General features: G+C 39.9%; 1 protein-coding gene across 2 annotated transcripts in view; it reads left to right on the top strand.

The window, feature by feature from the left end:
• The window catches only part of zbtb46 (zinc finger and BTB domain containing 46), a 67,148-nt gene that overhangs the window by 15,661 nt on the left and 26,475 nt on the right, over positions 1-25,012 (top strand). For both annotated transcript variants that reach the window (XM_042003984.1, XM_042003983.1), the window contains exons 2-3: positions 5,805-6,025; positions 6,125-7,055. In XM_042003984.1, coding sequence (XP_041859918.1) covers positions 5,840-6,025; positions 6,125-7,055 — 1,117 coding nt within the window. In that variant the 5' untranslated portion in view covers positions 5,805-5,839. The remainder of the gene's footprint in view (positions 1-5,804; positions 6,026-6,124; positions 7,056-25,012) is intronic.

Here is a 25,012-nt window from a genome sequence, read left to right as displayed (position 1 = left end):
TATTTGATGACTCAGTGAGACAACTTATTAAGTAATGTTACATTTGTTGAGCAGAGGACCACAATTTGAATGCAGAGTGATTAGCTGAGTGTGACATTTTTGTGACAGCATGCACCTCGGCCTCTTATAATAGTTTGAGCGGATCAACTGGAAATCCCTTATTTCAGGATAAATATAACTGCAAGTATATGGAGCTTTCTGGTTGTGCTAACATACACATGAAGGACAGTTAAATCTTGTACCAATTAACATTAAAGTTAATGAAGAGTGAATTGACTGACACAAGAGCCAGAGGGCTTCATGCAAGTTTCATTTGCTAAAATATCTTATGTAATCACCCAATGTGAAGATGCTTTGCATCTTCTAACATCTTCATCCAGCATGATGTGAGAATACCTTGTAAGATCTTGTAAAACTGCTGTATTAAACAGAGTATCACTTTTAGTTTGATTCAGAAGGACCTTGTTCTCCATCTTCCCTCGGTCCTGCGCGGTCAAGGAGGCAGAGAAGTGGCTTGGAGGGACAGGCTGCATTAAGGGAAACACAAGAAGGATGAAGCCCCATTCTCTCACTCCATCACACGTCGTATCTCTTTAGCTGTCTGGCTGGGGCCTTAAGTGACTTTGCTGTGATGTGACCAGGACAAACCCGGTGTGATGCCATGACGGCTCTGCTAAGCGTGTGAATGTGGATGTTTTTAGTAGCGTGTATTTGTGTATAAAGGGGTGGGGATTGAATGTGTTTTTCGAGTTGAACAGAGCTCTTTATTGTGTGTATGTGTGTGAGGGTGAAGAAAGGAGGGGTTAAGGAGGACAGTCACTTTTGGTTTGGTCTCAGAAGGGTGACAGGGTCTTGGAGCTCTGGTGGCATGCTTTACTGAAACAATCGTCTCTGACCACAAATAAGCACTCAGACTGTCAGCCTGCCTCCTGATGTCTATTTCCTTTCTTTTTTTTTTCTTTATTTTGCAGTAAGATTTCATAGAGGGATAAAAGGCTTTTTTTTGTTCTGTGTGACATGTTGAAATGCTTTAGTTTCTGTAGCCTTGGTGAGACAGCTAATGCTTTAGATACAAATGTCTCTGCCTCTTTCATTTCTATAGTTGTTTGACAAGTTCATTTTACCTTACCTTTCCATCTTGTGTCAAGTGAATATTTCAGGGGGGAAAAAAAGAGAAAAAGCCTGCTTTAAATCAAGGCTGTACTCACATGGTGAAAGGAATGGGCTTTGGTCCTGCTGATAGTCTAAACTCATGGGGTAAAATGGAGTAGCTCTCTGAAGAGGAAAAAAGACCGATGAGTGTTTGTGTATTAGGGTTGGCATGGTATTGGTTCCTCTGGAAAAGGGGTCTCTGACTGGAGGGAATTGGACATGCCGAAATTAAACAAGCCAATTAGGCAAGCAAAGAGTTTAGAGGTCAAAACACACTCCATTAAAGCTCCTCTTCCCTACCTAACTACTAATTCGGTATGTCTGTGAGTCTGTTGAAGCAATAAATCTGATTAGACCCCTTTCTCTTTCTCTCAGTCCCTGCTGTTGCTTTACCCTCCACTGATCATTGCTTTGTTAGATTGGAGGCACCATTTAACATGGCTGTAGCCCAAGCCTCACATTCACACATATGATCACTTGCACCACAGAAATTAAATGTATTTATGTATTTAATTTAACTCTCCTTAAGAAACGTGTCCTTTGCATCAGACCAACAGGGTTTAAATTTGTTAACTTTTAAAACAAAGTTACAGGAAAATTCTCATCATCCAGCGTTTAAATAATTCATTCCAAATAGACTCAAATGTTTGGAATAGGACCAATAATGAGTGAGAATGCTGTATCCGATAACCATGTAACAGCTTTAATGCTATCTGAGGGGCAGCTATACACATTGAACTAGAACTGCTTGGACTGAGTTTTTTTGTTTAATCAAGTGTAATGCATTTATTTTTTTTACTGAGCCATGTACTATAACATACACAGAGTATCTTTCAGTCATCTAGTTTACCAAACCCCAACAAGCAAGATTTCTCTCTCAATGAAACTGATTATGAACGTGATGAAGGTGATAGCTAGTGGTTATCTGCTGTTGAGGTTGTCTTCTTCATGAATTCATGAATGAACAGCCTTATTAATATCACTGCAGCATTACTTAACAAACTGTCTTTTATTTAATAACTGGGTTGCAAGTTTATTATTAACTCATGTAGAATGACTGTTATAAATGCTCTCTGCACAATTTAAAACATTTTTTAAATCAGTGGCTTTTTGTGATTTTCTGATATTTTTATGTCATCTCTGTTTCAAAATTATTTGAATTCATTTTAGTTGTTTTTTTTTATTTTGGAAGAAATTTATAAGCTGGCTTTGTTCATAGAATGTCTTAAAATTATTTAAAAGTAAAAAACAGTAAGGAGTTTTCTTTTTTCTTTTAACTGATCTAAAGAATAGACTTCATGGGAAACTAACTCTTGTGAGAGAGACAGTATAAGACTCTTACTGACCTAGCACTGATGTCTGAGCAGTCGATTCCAGCTGAATTGATTGGTCCAGAGAGGGTGCTTTTTCATAAATTGATCCCTTGTGTTGAACATAACCGGCACAGGTGGTTAGGTTCCATCATAAGCAGCCATGGCACAGCAGAAAATAAACTGGCTTTCATAACACTAAAACCTTAAGGTTTGAACCTAAAGTTACCTCAATTAGTCATGAATCCCTCTTTGTAGGCCGGGTGTCAGTGCATACATAAACATAGAAGGATAACAACAACAAGCAAGCTCTTCCACTTCGATATTAACAATAGCTTCTTGGATTATATTGCAGTTGGTTACAATATTCTAGCTCAGTTTTGGAGTGATTCCAAACATTTTAGTTCCTATTAATCATTTGGACCCTGAAAGATGGAAAACTAGGGCTGTGAGGTGATGTGATGGTTAGCATTGCTGTTTCACGGCAACAAAGTTATATGTTTGAACTTCAGCAGAGACATTTCTTTGTGCAGTTTGCATGTTCCCTCCATACATGCATGGTTTCTCTCTGGTTACCCCAGTTTTCTCCCACCATTCAAAAACATGCCTTCCACGTTAACTGGTTATTTTAGACTGACCGTAGGTGTGAGCATGCATAGTTGTTTGTCTTATTTTGCTGTGTGTGGCAGCCAGTCCAGGGTGAACCTCACTTTTTGTTCAGCAGACTCCAGCCTCCCTGTGACCCTGAATATGATAAAGGTGGTATAGAAACTTAATAAAAGAGGTTACAAAATGCAGGTGTATTCCTTTTACAGATCCACTTGCACTCAAATAACAATTCTACAAATCTGAATTAAATTAAACAAAATAACAACATTTCTGTTTTGTTTTTGATTATATCTCTACCTCTACCACATTCTTCTGCTAATTCATTAAATGTAAAATAAATACATAAATGAACAGACATTGTATAACTGAAAGGACTGAATTGACTATTGGTCAGGAAAAACGAAAGCATAAAATTCTCACTTTTAAAAGGCTCTAACCAGGGATTGCTATTGCTTAATTCTCCTAACATAAATATTGTGATGTTGTGAGTATGTCAAATGAAATTTAATTTGCTTATTTGTCATTGCCGACTGTATCTGGATAGTTAGGTAGACCCTTATTACAAATCCTGAATAATGACTTTCTTTCGCTGTCACTTTTGAGTTACTAAGAGAAATGCGTCTCCGATGCAGGCTGCTGAATGTGCTTTACAGTGACCCTTTATTTCACCATCCACACTGACTTGAAGAAAACAGGGAATGGGAATAGGAGGAATATGTCTCTATGAATAAATGACTCCTTTTGTGTTTTATGCGGCTCTGAGAGGGAGCGTATCTTATACAGTGGGCTTTAGAATTGAATGTGCGAATGGCCCTGAGAGAAGAGGGGCAGAGAGAGGAGGAGCACAATCACTGTGTCTTTAAAACTGCTTGGTTTGTCTCCTAAGGTGAAAGGTGAAGACTCTCAATACCTCTAGCAATGCAGAAAGGAAAGAATATCTCAAGGTTAGACTGCCAATACTTTTCTCAAAGAAATGTGTGAGCCAGAGCAGAAACATTTGCGTCAAAACTTGCCTTTTGAAACTCTGAGGGACACTGTTATTCTGCATTCACATCTAACTTTCTTTTTGCTTTCAGTGCATTCTCTGACTTAAAGAATCACCAATCAAAGTTAAAGGTTTTGAGATGGCTGTGCATCGATAGACCCCCCCTTTGAGAAAGGCAGGCTTCAGCAGTTGTCACAATCACTTGATCGGCTTGTCCACTGCTGTTCATAGGAGGTGTGTTTGTCCAAGTGGACGTGGGAGACACTGTGGATTTATCTGATCTTACAAGCCATCAGGTTGAGCAGAGCTTTGCTAAACATGACCTGAAGTGTGCCGGCCCCCGAGCAAACGCTGCTGTCACCTTGGCCAACCCGAGCTGTCATCTCTCGCAGTGGCCCATGAGAGCTGACAGCTGTGGCGTTCCCAAAACAAATCACTGCTGCGTTTGGTAACACTCCGCGTCCCCGTGATTTAGCCCTCATCGAGACAAGAGCAGGAGTGGCTGCTAATGCTGCGGCTAATGTACTGACTGAGTGTGTGTGTGTCTTCTTCTGCATCTGAGAATGAGTGCTTGTGTTTGTGTTTGCAGGAGCTCATGTGAGTTCTCTGTGTTTTTCTGCCACCTCCTTGCATGAATTAACACAGTGATGTTCACATCTTCCTTTGTCTCCCTCTGTGCCTCCCTAGCTGTGGCCTTTTCCTGCATCCCTTAACCTGCTACCATTGTTTAATGTGTAAGATCACAACGCATCATGTATAAAAAAAACACGTTTTACCTGCACTTAAGCAAAAACCCTGCTTCACTCTGAGATCAGTAGGTGTGTGTGCACAAGCAAAGGCAGAAGAGCAGTTTTATTGTCTGATAGATAGTGAACTTTCAGTTTTTGAGTTTTCACCATTTGTAGGAATGGTAATGACATATGACAGTATCCCTGTCGCACCACCATGACTCATGTGAGGTGATTACTGAAAGTTGAGTCTTCTTTCTCTGACAGCTGAATTGTCATTAAGGGTCCTCTCTCTGTGGCTTTCAAAAAAAACTTTGTGTTCACAATCTAAACTGAAGTGTGCAAGATCAGAAACACAGAGGTGAAGGTTCAAGAGTAAGCTTACGTCTGAACTTCACATCTGCTTATATTCGTAGTTAAAACAAGAAAGAACCAAGGTTATATTTATTGATCAGTGTAATTCTAAAATGGTACTAAATGAGGTGTTTTTTCTGCCTCAAAACTGTTTTGTGAAAGTGTTACACTTTTAACTGCCATTTTTAATGAGCATACACTCTCTTGCTCTCTCTCCTTCACACACATTCACTCATACACACACAGAAACACACATATATATACACCTGTCAAACAGTTTAAAAACAGAGATTTTTGATTATTTGCTACTGGGCTTTTTTTAGACATCAAACTACAGCGGCTGAGATGTGGTTTCTATTGATGTCATTATTTTTTTTCTGAGTTATTGCTGACATATCTTTACCCTGGCTCTTCTTTTAAGAGCGATTCACAGTTAAATTCCACTTATTTTTTCCTTCTTACTTTAAAAACTAGATAATTTAAGGTTTGCATCGAGCTATCAGCCATATAAATGGACTTAAAATCTACAAATTTACAAAGGCACTCTGCTACTGAACATTTTTGTAAAATCATGCCAATCGATCATCAATCCTGTATCTTTAATACTACAGAAAATATTTTGTTGCATAAATAAACGCTTGCATGTCTTCTTTTATTTGCCGGCAGATGTTTGGAAGAGAGGCTATTGTTCAGCTACACAGATGAACAACAGGAAGGAGGACATGGAGATCTCATCTCACTATCGTCAGCTCCTCAGAGAGCTCAATGAGCAGAGACAGCATGGCATCCTCTGTGACGCCTGTGTCATTGTGGATGGAAAGATCTTCAAAGCCCACAAGAACGTCCTTCTGGGCTCCTCCCGATATTTCAAAACTCTTTACTGCCAGGTAACAAACCCTACTTGAGAAGACAGCTCAAGGAATTGATTTTGTTTTACAATTTACAAGAGAGTCCTACTGTTAATGCTCCTTTTCTGTGTCCTCCAGGTTAAAAAAGGGGCAGAGCCTCACCATCAGACTACTGTCACTCACCTGGACATTGTCACGGCGACAGGCTTCAAAGCCATCCTGGACTTCATGTACTCGGCACACCTTGCTCTCACCAGTAAGAATGTGATCGAGGTCATGTCGGCCGCCAGCTATCTGCAAATGACAGACATTGTCCAGGCCTGCCACAGCTTCATCAAAGCTGCTCTGGACATCAGCATCCGCTCTGAGATGGCTGATGAGCTGGCTGACTTTGAAATGGGAGCTGTTGCTGCAGGTTTAGGAGGAGGTGGAGGAGTTGGAGGAGGTGGAGGAGGAGTGGGTATAGTAGGAGCAGGGGTTGTACCGGGAGCAGGTTTAGGAGGAGGGGGAGGTGGGCTAGTGGGCATGGCTTCTGAGGCCTTAGCCTCCATCATGTCTGGTCGCAGCACCTCCCCGTGGCTGGCACGCCGCACCAGCCCAGCCAACTCTTCTGGGGACTCAGCCATCGCCAGCTGCCACGAGGGAGGCAGTACTTATGGAAAAGAGGACCAGGAACCCCCAAAGAGTCATGAGAGCCAGGAGGAAGCCTGCCATGACTCTCAACCCGCCTGGCCACATGACTACAGGCCCCTCAATGTCAAAGAGGAGCAGGTCTCCCCTGCTTCCTCTTCTCATCCAAGGGACACTCCCAAGGGAGCAACCCAAAGTCAGGCGGAGCAAGGGGCTGGGGGAGCTGGTGGAGCGAGTGGAGAAGGGCCTTGGCAACCCCTTTCAGGGTCAGGGCGAAGGAAGAACAGGAAGAACAAAGACACAGTTAGACATATTACCCAGCAGGCTGAGAGGAACTGGGACCGGGAGCGGGAGCGGGAAAGGGACAGTAGGCCTGGATCTCCTCTGCCCTCCATGCTGGGTGTCACTGGATGGAACTACAATGGACAGGACATCCCAGGTAAGGCTAACAACCTTTAGCACTGTTCACTTTCTTTGTCTGTGGAAGGATGCCACGTGTTTACTGGTCAAAATAGTCTTTTATTTTCATTGTGTGGTTATATTGTCAGTTAAATGTCACAACAGCAGGAAGAATATAAAAAAAAGGAGGGAGGTCAAAATAAAAGATTTCCATCTTCGATGCTGTTCTGTTGACTTTGAGGTTTCAGAGTTTTCTTGAGTTGTTACAGTTTTGTAATGCTTGACCCCTATTAGTTAGCTATCCAGGCATGTAATTACTGAATGACTGGTAAGATAATGAGATTAGGTTAGATAACTCAGCGAGACTGTCGTCTCAACACCTAACAGTAGCAAAATCTAATTTATCTTTTAAAAGGTCAGCAGATGGGAGCAAACAACCTGCTTTTGTCTCTTCTTTGAACTCTTGTGCATGAGACTTTACTGTACATTAGTCCTTAATACTTTGAGGCCCGGATGGATAACTCCATGCACATCAGCCATCCGCACAGTTTACTTCTTGAAATTGACCTCTTTTCCAGGGTTGAGATTAGTCAGCTTATACAAAACGTGTCAGGCCTAAGATGATTATCTCAAATCTTGAAGGTGTGAGGTGGAGTCTGGGTAAATGCGGATGGATAATGCAATCCTCTCCTTACTGCAGTTTATGTAAGCTGCACTCCCACATAAACAAGCAAAAGCACATAAGAACATATTTATTTAGAATTTTCCCTTGATCCTCAGTGTTGCAGAATTGTTTAGTAAATTCCTTCAGACTAAAACTTATACATGATAAACTTATCTGTGTGCATGTGACTGTGTGTGTATTGTGTGCCCCAAGGCGTTGATAGGTAGATCATTAAAAGTAAGAGAAGCTAATCCTGGGCGCATTAAGGGAGTTGGCTGTGAAATGGGCACACGCGTCGCACAGTGAAAGAAAACAGGATAATTGAATTGACCTGGGTCACTGCACGGATTACCAACGCGTCCTCACCATCCCAGACTCCTCCCCTTCTCTCTGGGGTTTAGGGAAGGACCTTCTGGAAAGGGCAAGAAGAGGGAAAAGAAAAAGAGAGTGTTATATTAAAGGGGTAATGAGAAAGAGGAATAAAAGAGGAACAAATAAATGAAGAGAAATTGGACTAAGCATCCTTTGGGCTTGTGGTTTTGTCTTCTCAACTCCACATCTTCAGCCCCAAATTTTATGACCTGTAGTCAGACCTTATTACTGTACCCAGGCACAACTTGTCTTGATCTTCAGAGTCACAGACATTCATATTCACACACTCCCACTCAGTAGCACTATTAACATTGGTCAGTCGTATGGTTTTGGTAGAAGGTGGAGTTTAAGCCTGGCTGTGCTGAAGCAGTCTCTAATTAGATGAGTGTTTTCTCACCTAAAGGTTAGAGGAAGTCTAGTGTTGCTGCCGGTGTAGACTCACCTGGTGTTAGCCAAAAGACAATCATTCATACTACTGGGTTTCAGGGCTTGGCTTAAATTAGGGGAGAATGAGAGAATGGGTTCTCCTTTCGAAGTTTAGCCTTGATATTTAGCAGTAAAACATCATGTTACCATCTGAAGTTTAATAGTTGTAATGTATATGAGGACAGATTTGAGTAGTAAGTTTTAGGGGGGGGGGGGGTGTTTTGGTAAGGTTTGGTGGATTGTTGAACAGGCGTAATGAGGTCATTATTGGTCTGTACAAGAAGGGGTTTTATATTTTGGCTGTGGGGGTCCTCTTTTACTTGTACAATTAAAATTAGTTCTATACTTTTTTCCCAAATCAGGGTCAAAAATACACACATGGGCTTAGAGTGTTAGTCTCCTTAAGTCTCTAGTCTCCTTAAGCCCAGGATTTTGTCACCTGTAGTCAGTGATCTGAATAAGGAATATACTAGAATGTGGAAAAGGTCAAGGAAGTAGGAAGTGAGCATTGCAAGACGGAGTTGGCAAGCTTTGCAGGGAAGATTTGCTCAATAGATATGTCAGTTTGAATTTCTTGTTTATGGGAATAATAGAAGACCAGGTTATAACCTAACAATGGAATGATGATGAGACAGTGTTGCTGTATTTGTAGCATTTCTGAGACACATACAAGGCATTCTTAAACATAACACACCTGCTGCAGCAATGCTTGACACCAGGAGAAAAGCTTGCCTTGTAAATGATTGACAAAGGCCACGTTCCACATTAGAAAGCAGTGGGTGTGACATGGGCACTAATTTGTCGTAGTTCTGTTTTGGAAAGTCAAGTTTGAGATAGACATTTTTTAAATATTATTTAATTTTCTTCCTTTTCTTTTTTTTTCTTAGCGTTTTTCTTCTCCTCTCTTACTACTTATCTAGGTTTAGATACCAAAACTGGCACCAAACTACTTAACTAATATACCACTACAGGTCTGGTTAAGTTCAAGAAGTTATAAGCAAGAAGGATGTTGATTATTTAATGTAAATTTGCTGTAGTTTGCTGCTTTGCAGCAATCCCAATCTAGCAAACAACATGTTCAAAACTGAAGGTTTTTATCTAACATTTTCTTCTTGTTTTTTGCTAATTGGTTGTAAAAATTAACAACCTATACGTCTACAGTAACCGCTGTTTACACCAAACAAGTTCCACATCAACACAACATTTTATATCCTGGGCTTTGTTTTGCCAAAGATTAGAATTTTAAGAGGTGGATCACTCACCACCTAACTCCACAGTGATGCAGGGATATGTTTATGTGAAACTATTTGGTTATTGTTAGAAAAAAAATAATATTTGGCACACAAATATGCCTTTTCTTGGCATTTACTCTCCACATTGAAAAGATTACTTGTAGCTACGTGTGATGTAGCCATTATGAGACAGCTAGTTTGTGGTGGAATTGTTGTTCCATGAAGTCCATTTGTTAGTTTCCATGAAGGGCTCTGGTAGGTATGAAGGAGAAAGGGCACCTTCAGTCTGAGATTAGCTTAATTGCTTCATTCTTTATTGATGAGAAGTGCCTACACACTTTGTCTTTCTCCCTCCCTCTCATTCATCTGTAATCAGTGACCATGCTTTGCTAATAGAAACATTTATATTTTGTACAACACAAGGGGTGTCTAGCTAAGGATTTTGCTGGATTATTCAGTAATATAAGGATAATATATGGCTGTATAAAGGCTCAGTGTATTAGCGCACAGCCGTCAAAGTAGCTAGAAGAACATGCCATGTGCCTATGTGGATATAAACAGCTGCAAGAAATAGGATTTGTTTGTTTTTTAGATCCCCTTCTCTTGCAAACATCTGCTATGTTTACTGCATGTCATTATTAAGGTCACTAAGCTCTCAAAAGCCTTTTCTCTCATTTGCTAATGCTTCAGCTTCTTATTTCTGAGGCTCACCTTGTCTACTGACACTTTGAACTGTTACAAGTGAGGCAGGGAAATAAAGCAGTATCACTTGGATTTCAGCAAACAGCAATACGTGTAGATTTTTATGCACGACACAAGATTGGATATGACAATTTTTGAGAAAGAAGTTTTAAAGTTTGTATTTTGCTCACTGTGGCTTGAACCTTTAAATAATTAGCTAAAATTATTTTTAGTTAACTCCTGCTTTGATTGCTCCTTGAAGATAGATCTATCTATCTATCTATCTATCTATCTATCTATCTATCTATCTATCTATCTATCTATCTATCTATCTATCTATCTATCTATCTATCTATCTATCTATCTATCTATCTATCTATCTATCTATCATTTATCATTTATTTGTTTTGAAGGCCAACCGGACATTGTGATCATAGATAGCTTAAGTTGTGATAATATGGTTTTTCTCGTCATTGTGCAAAGCTAGACAGCAAAGATGTTGACAGATTCATCTTTACTTGATCCATGTGTGCACAGTTTACTTGATACACAGTCCCTATCATGAGGACATTCCCTGCTTTCTTTACAGTAAATGAACCCAGATCTCCAAATAAGGTCTATCGTGTTGTGTAAATCATATAAAAAAAGAACCATTAAAAATGTGGAACATTATCCCAAAATGTGGGACTTGATCTCATGTCCTACAGTCTATCAACTTTGGCCAGAGAAGCAACTACAGCCTCAAACTGCCCTTCTAAAAGTTTACATTTGAGAAGGGCCAAAAGTTCTCAGTAGGAATTAAATCAGAGGAGGAAGTGGCTCTATTCATTAGCTTGTAAACCTGTAGGCCTTTGCTGACTATCAGTAGAGTTTTGCTAAAAGATCTGTAAAGATTATGGCCTCCAATGCTGCCAACCTTTTCATACACCTCTGCTTGAGGAAACTATGTTCCAGAAACTGGCAGCAGGTGTGGAAGTTGAGTCTTCATCCATTCTCGCCCAGAAAAGCTTTGATTAATTTAACTTTACAATAAAGAGCCCATACCAGTAGCCCTCCTCCATCCTGTAGTGGTGCCATTTGTAACTTGGGTCATTATTGGGTCATTAGGTCATTCTACTGATACTTTTTGACCCAGTTTTGACCCTTAAAATGATCACACTGATTCAGTAGAAGTCATGGTTCAAACTTTTATAGACACATTTCTAAACACTTGAAATATCAGTCATATGGATAAGCATATTTAAAAAGTAACAGCTTTGGAAAATGGTAGCACTAAAACGGTAATAACAACGGATATATCAACAATGTATAAAAATTATGGTTTAGATACACATTAATTTCATTAATGAATGTGTCTCTTCTTCAGAAGATGAATATGTCATATCAGAGACAAAGCTTGTTCTTCCCTCTGAGTGTTGAGTGTTTAAACACACAACTTAATGATTGATTTCTTTCCTACTGCCGTTATTCTTGGGGCAAACACCACCTTGATCTTTGTTCCTACATAATAACGGCACTGGAAATAACTTTTGTTTGTGTTTTCTTGCTGGTATTAAAGCACACACACACGCAGACATGGTGACCTTTAGTGGCAGCTTGGGGGATTTTGGCAATCTGGTACATGGCCGGTGCAATACACACACTCACAAACACAAAGCTTGGAGCATATGATTATGTAGACATGTACAGTTCAATCACATGTGGGTTGTTCTTTCCATTTCCCTCTAGCTGTTGCACATTGATTACATCGAGAATCTTTTTTTTTTTTTTTTTAAATCCAACGTCTTTATCTGACTCTCTTCCTCTCTGCTCTGCGGCCTCAGAGTTCCGCTCTTCAGCAACTAATACAAGCTCTTGCAAACGCTCATGTCCACAGACACATGCTATTTCAATAAAAAGATTCTTTTCAAAAGAAAATGAATAATTTTTCAATAGAACCATATCCTGTTTGCTCCTGCATGCATGCTTAGCACTTAACACTGCATGTTTTGACTTGCTTGAGTTCAGGTCTTCTTGAGTTCAGCCTCCTGGATTCACCTGGGGCCCACAGACAGGTGCTCTGCCCTTTATTTTTGCATAAACTTTCTCTCCTTTTTTCCCTTCGTCTCTCCATGCTCTTCTCCCCAAGTCTCTGCAGTCTAAAGGTGAACACTTGAAATAATGAATCGGATCCCCCTTTCGCCCCCTTCCTCTCTGCATTCCAGTTAAGACTCTCCCCATAGTATTTGCACTTCATTAAACTTGAAATAGGTTTAATATTTAAAACACCGTGAACAGATTTCAACCCCCTCACACCTCACACACATCTCCACATCTTCTCTCCTTTTTCCTCGCTCTTGGTTTCATAATCTACTCTCACATTTCCTCCTTAATTCACTTCTCCTTCATTAAAATCCAAAATAGATTTAATATTTCAGAGTGTGGACTTAATTTTTAACCCCTGTCTTCATGGCTTTGTGTTTGACATGCGATGGGTTAGATAGCTACATCATGTTGAGGCCTCTCCTCCTGTATTCTCTCCTCTCCATCTGAGTTATTCTGTGGGTTTTTCTAAGGGTCTGGCTTAATCTTTCTCACTTTTTCCACCAGCAGTCTATTATCAGTTCTGTCTCTCACTGTCTTTGTACTCCAGACCCCTCTCTGTGCCTCACTGTGTCCCCCCCACCCCCTATTTGCTCTGCCTCTTTGTCCTCTGACTGCCTAGATGATTTCTACCCTTTCCTCCCACCCTATTGACTTTTGTAGCCTTCTCACCCCACCTACCTCAGTTTCCCCTACTCCCTTCATCATCTCCTTCCCCTTTTTGTCCCCTGCTACCAAACACACACAAACTCATATACCCTCTGTCTCTCCCTAGCATCTTTTTTTGTCCTTGGGGGAGTTGTAAGATAAGACAATAACACTGTTCTTTCCCCATTTTTCCCTCTCATGTCAGCCTGTTTTGTTTCGAAAGTAAAAATTAAAGAAAGAAAGAAAGTTCCATTATCTCTGTGATAATGAATCATTTCTCACCACCCACCAGCCATCTTTGTCATATGACCTCACATCCTGCTGGACATTATGGGCGGCCCACCAACTAAAAAAGCCCCTTCTCCCACTCCACCATGGCATCACAGCACACCACACACACATTCACACAATTTTTCACACTCTTGCTGTCTGTCTTTTTCTCTCGCAGCAGTTCTCAATACTGACACCTGCTCTATTTATAATTCTTTGGCTTTAAAAGCACCATTTTGGACCGGAAGTCGCCCCCTCCCCACTCTTGACCATGGCTTTTTTCCAAAACGTCAGCACCCCCACCTCTCTACCTCCTGCCCCTGGAACAGGCCAGAGAAGGATTGTTGGGTGGACAAGAGGAGGAGGAAAAGGTGTGCGTGTGTTTGTGTGTGTTTGGGGGGGGGGGGAGGGTTAAAGATTAGCCATCCCACCCTGAGTGCACCTGGGTTGGGCCCATGTGTGTGTTTAGGCCAGCAAAAGCCCACACACACACTGTATGTTTTAGTACACTAACTTTGATGCAAGTATTAAAACACATACCTGAAAATATCCTGTGAACTATGTGTTACCGTATAATCCCTGTGTTTCCCTTCAAAATGTATCTGGCTTACTCTGCGCACACAAACACACTTCTTGGCATTGATCACTCGCGTCTAAGAATCAAACTACCCAGAATGCAGTCTGACAGGATGTCCTGTTGGCATGACACATGGGTGGGAGGGTCAGGAGGTTTTTGTGGTTGAACATTCACAGCAGTACCCCCGCAGCCAAAACCCGGCAACACATATCAACACACACTGTTTATACTCCACTGCATACCCAAAATATCTACATACAACTGTCTTAATGGTTGTGGTTGACTTTGTAGATCAAACATATGCAAACCTTAAAATTCATCTATGAGAAAACACCATGCCTTCTTCCGGATTCACTGTCCTTTATTTATTTATTTTATTTATTTTATTTATTTATGCGTTAATACAGTTGTTTGCCCCAGACTCACCCTGCTATAGTGTTGCAAGTGCAACTTAAAGCATTTAGTATAATAATATCCTTATTTGTCTCCCTTTTGTGGGATGATTTTAGGACCTTCATGTCCCATAATGTTGTTGGAGCTGTAAAAAAAAAATGTGTTTTATAATTAAACATAGTGTGGAAATAAAATTGGGATGTTGCAACTAAGTCTGAGACACACAGCCAATGATGAAATGTCCCTTTTAATATGAGATCAATGACAGGACTTTTTTTTAAACATAGGAGATATGATTTGATGTGAGCTAGGTTGCTTCTCTCTCACTCCTGTAGTGATCTGATAGCCTGTAATGGGCCCTGTAGCCGTGAGCCCGGCACCGCTGCTCTCTATGGCTTATGTGTCACCCTGAGGCCAGCATTCACCAAAAGTAAGTTTAGGCCAAGCAGTTTGGATACTGAAATTTGGTAAAGTGTGTATGTGAGAGAAAGAGAGGTAGATTTAGACACTTGCAGAATGACTGACAGGAAATATCAGAAACACTCACTTTGGAGAAGAGATTAACCCCATGATGAAGTAGCTTGAAGCTGAATATGAGCTCTCTTGCTCACTCATTTTCAGTAGACCTGAAGTTCCTCTTCCTTGGTCTGTTTATTTTAGAAAGGTGGCTTTGTTCTATTTACTGTACCCACTCCCTCGGCAGCCTCTACCCCCGTCAGACCAGTTAGAAAAGGGGAGCGACAAGGAAGAGGTAGAGGAGGAGGAGGTGGGGGTATGATGTTTGGACAAATGGACAACCCGAACAGGATATAGAGGTCTACAGCCTGTGGGTGTGTCGGTTTGGCCGTGACACAGCTTACACACAAACGCTGTGTGTACACACACATACACATATGTGCGCACAATTGTGGGAGTGTTCCAGCTGGAGGGCAAAGTCTCCCTTCCTCTTACACATTCATTCTCTCTTCTCCCTTCATTCCCCCTCTCAGCCGCCACACCCCTCCACACCTCCTTCCTTTAGACCTTTCTCTCTCCTTCATCCCTCATTCCTTCCTTTGTGACAGCTCCCACCCCTCCTCCTCTCTGTCCAAAGAGGAAAAAAAAGAAAGTGTTAAAGATACAGAAGAGTTGGCCAACAGCAATGAGAAACTAGGAGGGAGAGGCCAAAATCACCACAGGGGACAATTATGGCTTGGGCTGTGTACATGTGTGTGTTTGTGTGCGGTTCTTTTTTGGGTTTGATAGTTACAGAGATGCTGAAGACAGTACTGGAAGCCACTATCTGTCCTTCACAACGATTTGTCTCCTCCTTCTCTCCTCTATCCCTCCTTCCCTCAGTCTGTTTGGACCTTCTTACCATCCTGTCAGTTCATACTGTCACTTCTGTTTTCACTCATCTTGAATACTGGAGCTACAACCACTTTTGTATAGACTGTATATGTGTGTGTGTGTCTGCATGTGTGTTTCATATTGACTACATTGGCTTCAAATAAATGCAGGGCTGTGGGTGGGTTAAACTTCTTCCTCATCAGCTGAATCTGCCTGTTTATTTGCTTGTTAAAAAGCGGAACTACTAGTTATAGGTCAGGAAAAAGTACAGAAAATACCATAAAACATTTGAAACAAGTATTTTTACATTGATCACAAAAACAAAAGCTTAATCCCTCTTGCAGTCACTTCCCTGAAGCATTTTTATTTCATACATTTCTCATGTAAACATTACTATAACTAACAGAAAACAGAAAATATGCTGGTACCTTTAAATGCCATTTTTAAAAATGCTTTAAAAATGAATGGGGAAAAGAAAGAAATAGAAGTATGATAATGATGAATAACATCACTCACATAATGCTCCTACATATCTAGAAAGAACACAAGGCACTTGACTCTCAACCAGCCTCACACTCTTCTGTTATCTACCCCATCCCCACCCTCACCCACACCTCAGACTGCAGATTCTGTTCCGTGTCTTCCATGATAATTAGGATTCTCTTGATGTGAATTGTGTCCACCACTTCGTTGTGACATAATTTCACTTTTGTTTACAGTGATAACTTTTATTCAATGATAAATCCACACGCTTTCTGAATCTTAATGACCGTTCAGTGTCTATAAAGAAAAAGTAACTATATAAATCCTTTAACCCTTTTTTCTTGGAACAAGAGCATCCTGTGAAAAAGTGAATGAATTCTTACTTTAAATAATATAATTAATGCATTTTTTTTTAATCTGTGTAAAGTAATTATAAGCTTTTTTTGTAAAGTTTGTCTCTTACCATAGCTTAGTCCCTGGTTCACTTTAATAGTGGTTGATAGGGGTTAAATAAGATTTATGTTTTCTCATTTCTGACTGATAAATATGAAACAGTCATTTTATTTACAAAACATGTCTCTGTTAATGCGAATATTCCATCTATACAAAAGCACTGAATATTACATGCAATATTATGAGCTCTTTTCAGATATTAGGGAATATGATCAAGTTTAATGGAAAAAAATAAAATGTGGAAAAAAAAAGACCTTTATGTATTTCATATGTCGCAATAGCTATTTTAAGTCCTTATAGTGTTAGATATTATAGGGTTAGGAGTTATTATATGGAAGTTCTTAATTTCATGCATAGGGAAGAACAAATACCTTTTATTTACTCTAATTATCAAACTGGGTTTGTGCTGCAGAGCTGAATGTCAACTCTAAATTTATCTAGTAAAAGGAGAAATATAGCTTTTTTAATCATTGTCACAAAACACTGAACACATTTTTTTTTCTACAGCTAGTTATTAATTCAGAGTCAGAATCACTTTATTGTCATTGTACAAGTATAACAAAATCGGAGGCAATCCTTTAAGGTGCTTTAATAATAATAATAATTTAAAAAAAAACAAAACAAAACCTAAAAGATAACAGAAAACACTAGTAAATTAGATTACACATACAGCCCATACATTCACACAGGTATACACACCCACATGTATTGCACAGTACACGATCCCTGAGGTGATTGCTTTTAAAACTTCAAGCCAAGCATGATCATAGTTACAATTATCAGTCTTATAGGCTTCAGTTTGCTTTATCCCATTAATTCTGTAACACACACACACACACACACACACACACACACACACACACACACACACACACACACACACACACACACACACACACACACACACACAAAACAAAACAAAAAAAAACAGGCCAAATAAAATAAAAATAAAGCTAAAACTAGTAGTCTGGTAAATTGATATTTGAATACATACAACAACATGGTTTGCAAGTGACCCCATAATGTGACTGAGTGTGCAGTCCTTCCCAGTGCCTCCGCAAAGCCAAAACATTTTCTGATTTGTGAGTATGCAGTAAATTCATACACAAAATGAGAAGTCATCATCAATCTGAAACTTGATGAGGTAGAAAGAGTTAAGTCAGAAATAATAATTATCAATGTGTAAATACACAATATACACCTTTTTTTTGAGGAAAACAAGCAGAATACTCTCAAACACAAACACTCAGTGCTTCTCAGTCACGACTTAATAGAGGTGTGTGGTGGTGTATTCTTTACAGAGCTACCCTCCTCTCCACATGCTCCCTGTGTTTGCTTCCAGATGATGCAGCACCTTTAAATTTGCAGCTGATAAGCTTCTGGCAGTTTTAAGGCCTGCTTTTGCATGATACTAATGCACATGCCTGCTGCTACAGACATGTTATCTTAACTGGTAACGTCATTGTCACAGAGAGGGAGACGTCACAAATCAAGCCTCTTAACTGTGATATAATCTGTGAGGTAAGAGTAGATATCACAGTAGGACGATATGTTGTAACAGCAGGGGTGACTCAGGGTAAACCCACGAGCTACCAAATGCCTGCTGTGACACAAATGAAAAGGGGGTAGAGAGATATTGCAAAATTTAGAATTATTAAACTATTTAATTTGATCTTCATGGGTTAGAGATCACCAAGTTCTGTTTTTAAGATTCTATTACTAAATGTTTTGTATAAGCAGCAAATTACCGTAAAAGTGTTTGCACAGATGATTTAAGAAATATTTCTTCTGCTAAGCAGTGACTTTGCATGGATTCCAGCTCTCTGCTCATCATTACTTCATATACTACATATACGTTTTAAAAAGGAGAACTTCGCTTTGTTCCTCACCTCTCATTTTCCTCTGCAACCCCCTTTGCCCCAGATCACCTGCCAGCCCACACATTTCATTATTTCCATTGTTGCACCTCCCCAGAGAAAAAAATGACTGCTCACTGTTTTCTCTTTCAAAGCTCATGAGACAAAAATGTGATTCTCCCTTCATCCTAATTTTAGTTTTAATATTTTCTCATACTTTTCTTATGTTTCTCCTACAATTCATTAGAAGAAATGGGGTGAGACATAACGTTTGCAACAGGAGTCATACTTGAGATTAAAAGGAGACACTTTGCAAATCCGACTTGAGCTTTTGATTTCAATACACTGGATTTCTTAATAAAGAAAAATGATGAGCTCTTCAAAACATTCAAGACAACTAAATATATTTATAGACATATTTATAGTCCAGGTTCTTAAGGACCTGAACTATAAATATCTAAGAAAGACTTAACAGAATTAACTCTTATCCGTGCACACCACAGCTGAACAACAATGCAAAACAATCAACAAGTTAAAGTCTTTCAGTCTTCATGAATCCATTCATCCAGTCTGCCACATTCAAGAATTTTAAAGTCTTTTTGGCCCTCATGTTGTATCTGTTCATTGAGAACATTTTGACCTTGATTTTCACACCCAGTGTCCTGCAAGAATGAACATACAGTTAAAGTGCTCAGCTCTTTAGTGGCATTCTGTGAAGAAACCATTGTTTAAGAGACTGTAGCAAAATGTTTAAATAAATTAAGGATTCTACGGTGAAACAGAAATTTCAGGAGAAGAATTAGCTTCATAAAGTTAAATAAGTTAATGTTTAAAGGCCAATTTCTACGGCTGCACCGCGTTCATCCAGAGCTATTTGCAGCCATTTTAGGGCTGGAATATACTTGTTGTTAGCGATGAGTCCCGGTACATATCATGGCTGCCACGTGTTCCTAGCGTTCATTTGGCGTGTAAGCTGCTCCCATTGATGCAAGGTAACATGTTGTGTGCGCAAGTTGCAATATTGACTTGAATGCTAGAGGTGCTCATATGAACAATAACATGAACATGGCAGATCAGAGGTAAAAACAATGGCGGATAATTTTGAAGGCTGTCTCTCAAACCTTGCCTGCAACTACCGCCATCTGTACGAGTTTTGATAAACATTCGTGCATTAACAGGTGCCAACAAATTGGAGATGTTTTGGGGGTTGATGCCCTGGAAATACAACATGAATGGTAGATTGACCTTTTTACTATTTCAGAGTCTAAGTGCTGTGTACTGTCCATAGCGGTGACCTCCAGGACGGAGGGTATTGGCCACCTTGTGTTTCCATCATTTGCAGCTATATACACAGAGCGGAACATTGAGATGTACGCTTGCGTTTACAGCAAGTATATCCTAGCCCTTACTCCTGATTTTCACCAGATGCATGTTAGTCACCTTACGGATTTAGTCAATGGTTCGGTTTCCACATAACCTCACAGCCCCCTCCCTCCAAATGCAGATAGGCGGGTCCTTGCCTTGCAGGCATAGAAAACCATGCCCAGTGCATGGGACTGGGAAAATGTAGCAGACAAACTAATGTTTTGACAACTTGGCCTCTTAGAAACATTCTGGTCCGCATTCCAGACCACTTGGTGGCAGTGATGCACCAATTTGTTTTTGCCAGCTGCCAAAAATATAAAGAAGAAGAAGAAGAGAGATCAGGGTTTACTGAAGCATCGAAGGTAGAAAAGAAAGAGAGAGATCTTTCTCTTGGTTTAATAGTAAATGTGTTTCTTATTACATCTTCCTCACATCTGTTATGTTATGAGTATAGTTAGTTACATAGTGTTATATATATATATATATATATATATATATATATATATATATATATATATATAAATAAGTATGTAAATAACTATACCCATTGTTGTTGTAATATATATATATATATATATATATATATATATATATATATATATATATATATATATATATATATATATATATATATATGGGAATGGAGGACCGAAGTTTCTGAACCCTGCCAGTCATTATGGTTTTCACCATCATCAATACAGGATGTTGATAAAAGTTGTGCATGTAGCTGATCCAAACACTGTTACAGTGAATGTGTGGTACACTCGGAAATCAGGGGGTTGGAAAATCCTGGCTCACAGATTCCAGTAAAGTAAAACTTTAAAAATGTTAGTATTGGTCAAGATCATTTTACCTTCCAGTTTACATTGCTGGGATGAACACAAGCTGAATTTATCATATGTGCCTAAATTAAATAATGATTCGTTAATATTGCTGACAAGCGGTGTACATTATCTTGTAAAAACACAGCAGTTTTGTGTTTTGTTTTTTGTATTTAAAATTATCTTGTTAATTCAGAAAAACATGGGATATGGAGCCACCTTACGAAACGGTTTCAATGAAAACAAAAGCCAAATGAAATTATGGCCAATATTTCTGAAAAATTCCTACCAACAGAGGATAGTTTAGTGTGTAAGTTTGAATTATTGTGATCCTAATCTTACCGTATAATTGCTACCAGTGATACTTGAAAGTGTGCCAGAACTTATAAACACGTGTTCTCTGAATATTACACATTTTACTGATATTACACTTGTTGCAGATATTACTTCTTCTTTTTTTTTGTGTGAGGTCCCGATTTCTCCTCTACCTCCATCCCTCCCGACCGTCCAGCCACTCTCTGCTGCTCCCTGAAGTTAAGCCCACGCAGCACAAAGGAACACACCACAATGTAGTCTGTATAACCGATAGCGCTCTAGTCCAATGGCGTGTGCAAATGTCAACATCTTCAACTCATCCTGAGCGCTATGTGTTTACCTCTTTTTTTCCCTCAATATTTCTGTAGATTCCATAAATGGTGAGGGGAAATTGATTAGATATTACTTTACAGAAGAATAAATATTTGATCTTTTAAAAGTACAGCCCAATTCCAAAAGAAGTTGGGACGCTGTGTAAAGTGTAAATAAAACTGAATATGATTTTTAGATCTCATGAACCTATATTTTATTCCCAGCACAACATAAACATCAGATGTTGAAACTGAGATATTTTACCATTTTATAGAAAATGTTAACTCTAAAAAACTTCTTATAAATGATGTGTGCATTTTGTTTGTCTTATTTAAGCACATTTTTGTAACTATAACCCCCGCTCTCAGTAGTAGTCTCAGCTGTCACTGCCAACCAGGGTCTGTAAGTTCCAGTATTGCAGGCTGTGGGTCTAAAAACTCATAGCCACAGCCAGTGGTATGGAGGCTCCGCTTGAAAAGGTAAAAATCTCATATAGTAAGGCACTTTGAAAGCTAAAAAGACTATAATTTCTTGTACAGAAAACCATTTTTAGTGATAGCTGATAGCACAATTTAGATTATAGAAACAATTTAGTTTCATATTGCACTCATCATTAAATCACTTTTAAAAAGTACATTGAGGATAATTGGAAATAAATATTTGTTGAGAAAAAAAATAAAAATTAGGTAGTGAAAAAGTGAACTCAGCATGAGATTCATGAGTCAAATTTAGCAGAGGGTGGAATGGAGAATAGATCAAGTTCATAAGGAGAACCCAGTGGTTTATATAGCAGAAAAAGTTAAGGAAACCTGAGAATTATTTGAGAGCCTCATGAGATCTCTGTTGAAACTTGAAACAAGACTAATTTGAGCCTTTCAGCATCCTTCTTTTAGAGACAAAAAGGAGAAAGTGGATAAACAAGCCACTGACTCATTTTTGTTTCACATATATCTCACTTTTGTCAAGGAGAAATAAATTAAACATTTTTTAAATCTCTTTTTATCATTTTCTTTTCCCCTGGGTCTTGTCACTCCAGTACCCTTATACTCCAACAGCACACAAAGAATAAACTCACCTGATCCATTAAATCTCTTCCCTATCCTCTCAACCTTTCCTCAGCCCCCATCCCCACTCCCACCCCATTCTTCTTCCTCGTGCATCATTTTTTCTGAATCTGAAGTGGGTAACAGGCTTGTTTCAGCTTGGACCTTTAACAGAGGTACCTGTCATTGTTTTCCTCTTCCCATTAACACCAATTCCCCAGTTAAAACTGCATCTGACTTGAGTGGAAAAAAGATTTTGAAGTGGTCCTTATGAATTCAGAGTGAATGGGAAATACCAGCAGGATATGATAAAAGTTACTCTGTAGTTTGATCATATGGGTGTTAATGTGTGTGTGTGTGTGTGTGTGTGTGTGTGTGTGTGTGTGTGTTTGTTTGGGATAGTCATGTTTTTACTGTAATTGTGAAACTCTGTAACACTGACCATTTTTTGTGACTATTTGGCCTTCCCATAGAGACATCCAGCCTCAGGGTTTGGTGTGTGTTTCCCTGTGTGCACGTGTACATCTGTGTGTGTCATGCAGGAGAAAAGAAAGGGAGCGAATGGGGTTAAAGGTGGATTTGATAACGCTGGACACCCATACCCCTCTCCACTCTCTCCCCCTCCATACCCCTCTGTTTAGGCCCTGATAAGTGGAGCCAGAGTCTGTGGGGGTTAGGGATTCCTGTCTGGCACAAGTACACATAGAAACACACACACACACACACTGGGATCCGCCCGCTCTACATTCCTGTGTCCGACTAAGGAAGCAGCCTAGCCGTCTTCCCCTCCACTCCCAAATTATGCCCTTCTCCTAAAGTCACTGCATACTTAACACACGCCTCTCTACCTCTTTCTTCCATTCAGACTCCTACAGACCTCCTCAGTCCACAGTGTTCGCATCTGTATCCTTGCACCCAAAACAGCAAATCTTATCATTCAGATGAGAGTTGTAAAATGTTATTCCAGCAAGAGAAATAGATGTGACGATGTTACAACAGATTACCTTTTTTTGCACTGCAAATGCAAGTCCAAAACACATATAACATCATTCTTTTGAGGGATATGTCATGTCACTGCCATGTCACAGCAACTAGACTCATATGACCAGATTTTCTATGTTAAAGGATAAATTCAATCAGGTATTTGTGATGCTCACACCAACCCTGTGCTGTTTTTTTTCCTATTTAAATCTTTCCCCCTCTTTTTTCTTGTTATATTTTTCCCCTTTCTTTCCATCCCTCCTCCTTCCTGCTCAGGGATGTGTTTCAGGGGTCAGGAAGGGGTCATGTGGTCTCTCACTGCCCTTCTTTAATGGCTTCTTAATGAGAGAGAGTGAGAGAGGGAAAGGGAAGCCGGGAGAGGAGCAGTGTGGAGAAACTGGGTGAGATATCAGCAGTTGTGCTTAGGGCACCGTCTGTGTGTGTGTGTGTGTGTGTGTGTGTGTGCGTGCATGTACTGGCGATGCTGTGTGTCCTGTGTGCATACGCCTGCGCTATTTGACCGACCCTTTGCTCCATTCCAAGCCCTCTCTGCGCTCTGCGTTCCTCTCTGGGGAAAGAGGAAATGACAAGTTTGCAGCCGTGAATAAGCGTTGTAGCTCATCACACACACTGTCCACTGAGTCTGACTCAGGGGAGGGTGGGCGATGTTGTGGAGGTGAGGGAGAAGGAGGTGGCCTACTCTTTAATTTACACAGCTTCTGCTGATTTGATCATAAGCAATTAATCTCAATGGCTTGGCTCGGCTGCAATGGGGGAGGAAAAGATGAACACAGTCCTCTATCTACTGGCGGGCCTTGTTCTGGTTTCCCCTTTCATGCCCGCATTGTGATGTCTCTTGTTCTTAATTCCGTTATTTACTCAAATCATAGGGGGAAAAACTCAGTTTTGAGAAGTGGTTTCTCTTGGTTCATGAGATCTTCCTCTGTGGAATAACCTTGGCAAGTTTTGAATTAACTGTGCAAAATCTCTTAATCTTCTTTAGTGTGTTTAAGAAGATTTTAATGAGTCATGAGATCATCAAACATGAGAATCGCTTACATGGATTTATAAAGTTACACACAAAAACAACACAATTAAAGCTTGTAATTAGCTCTATGTAGACTGCAACACCAGAAGTCAGATTCTTGACAAACCATGTGTCATTCATAATTTGATTTATTATCAGCTTTAGACCATTTATAGTCTCATTGACTTGTGAACTTGTCTAAGGGTCAAAGTCTATACTTGATCTTGAGAAACATTCGTCTTTTATCAGTTCAGGAGTGGCAGAGATCTCGTCTGTCTGTAAATACCAGGCTAGCTGCTAACACAGGTTTACCATGCTCATCTACGACTCATATCTCATACTTCCTTCTCTTGTTTAACCCCCGTTCCACTGTTCTGACCTACAAGTGTATACATGACAAACAGTGAGACTTGTCCCCTTACTTGTATTTCTACTCAGCTCTGCCAGTTTTCCATCTTTCTTCACCCCTTGCTTTTCCTCTCCATGGCACCATACTCCTCCCATGCTGAGGACAGAGCTCGCTCCATTGTTGGAGGCAGGTTGCCAAGGATACAAGCACAGAGAGGCACAATCTTAATGTTAAGAGATGGAAAAGATGAGCAAAGAGATGGAAAAGGGGCAATAGCCTTTCTGGCCACCAGGCACCCCGACAGCACGCTCACGCTCT

The sequence above is a fragment of the Melanotaenia boesemani genome, chromosome 13 (genome assembly GCF_017639745.1).
Source record: "Melanotaenia boesemani isolate fMelBoe1 chromosome 13, fMelBoe1.pri, whole genome shotgun sequence".
In the NCBI taxonomy this organism is placed as follows: Eukaryota; Metazoa; Chordata; class Actinopteri; order Atheriniformes; family Melanotaeniidae; genus Melanotaenia; species Melanotaenia boesemani.
Note: the sequence above shows the minus strand (reverse complement) of the source record. Positions and strands in the feature narration are given on the sequence as shown.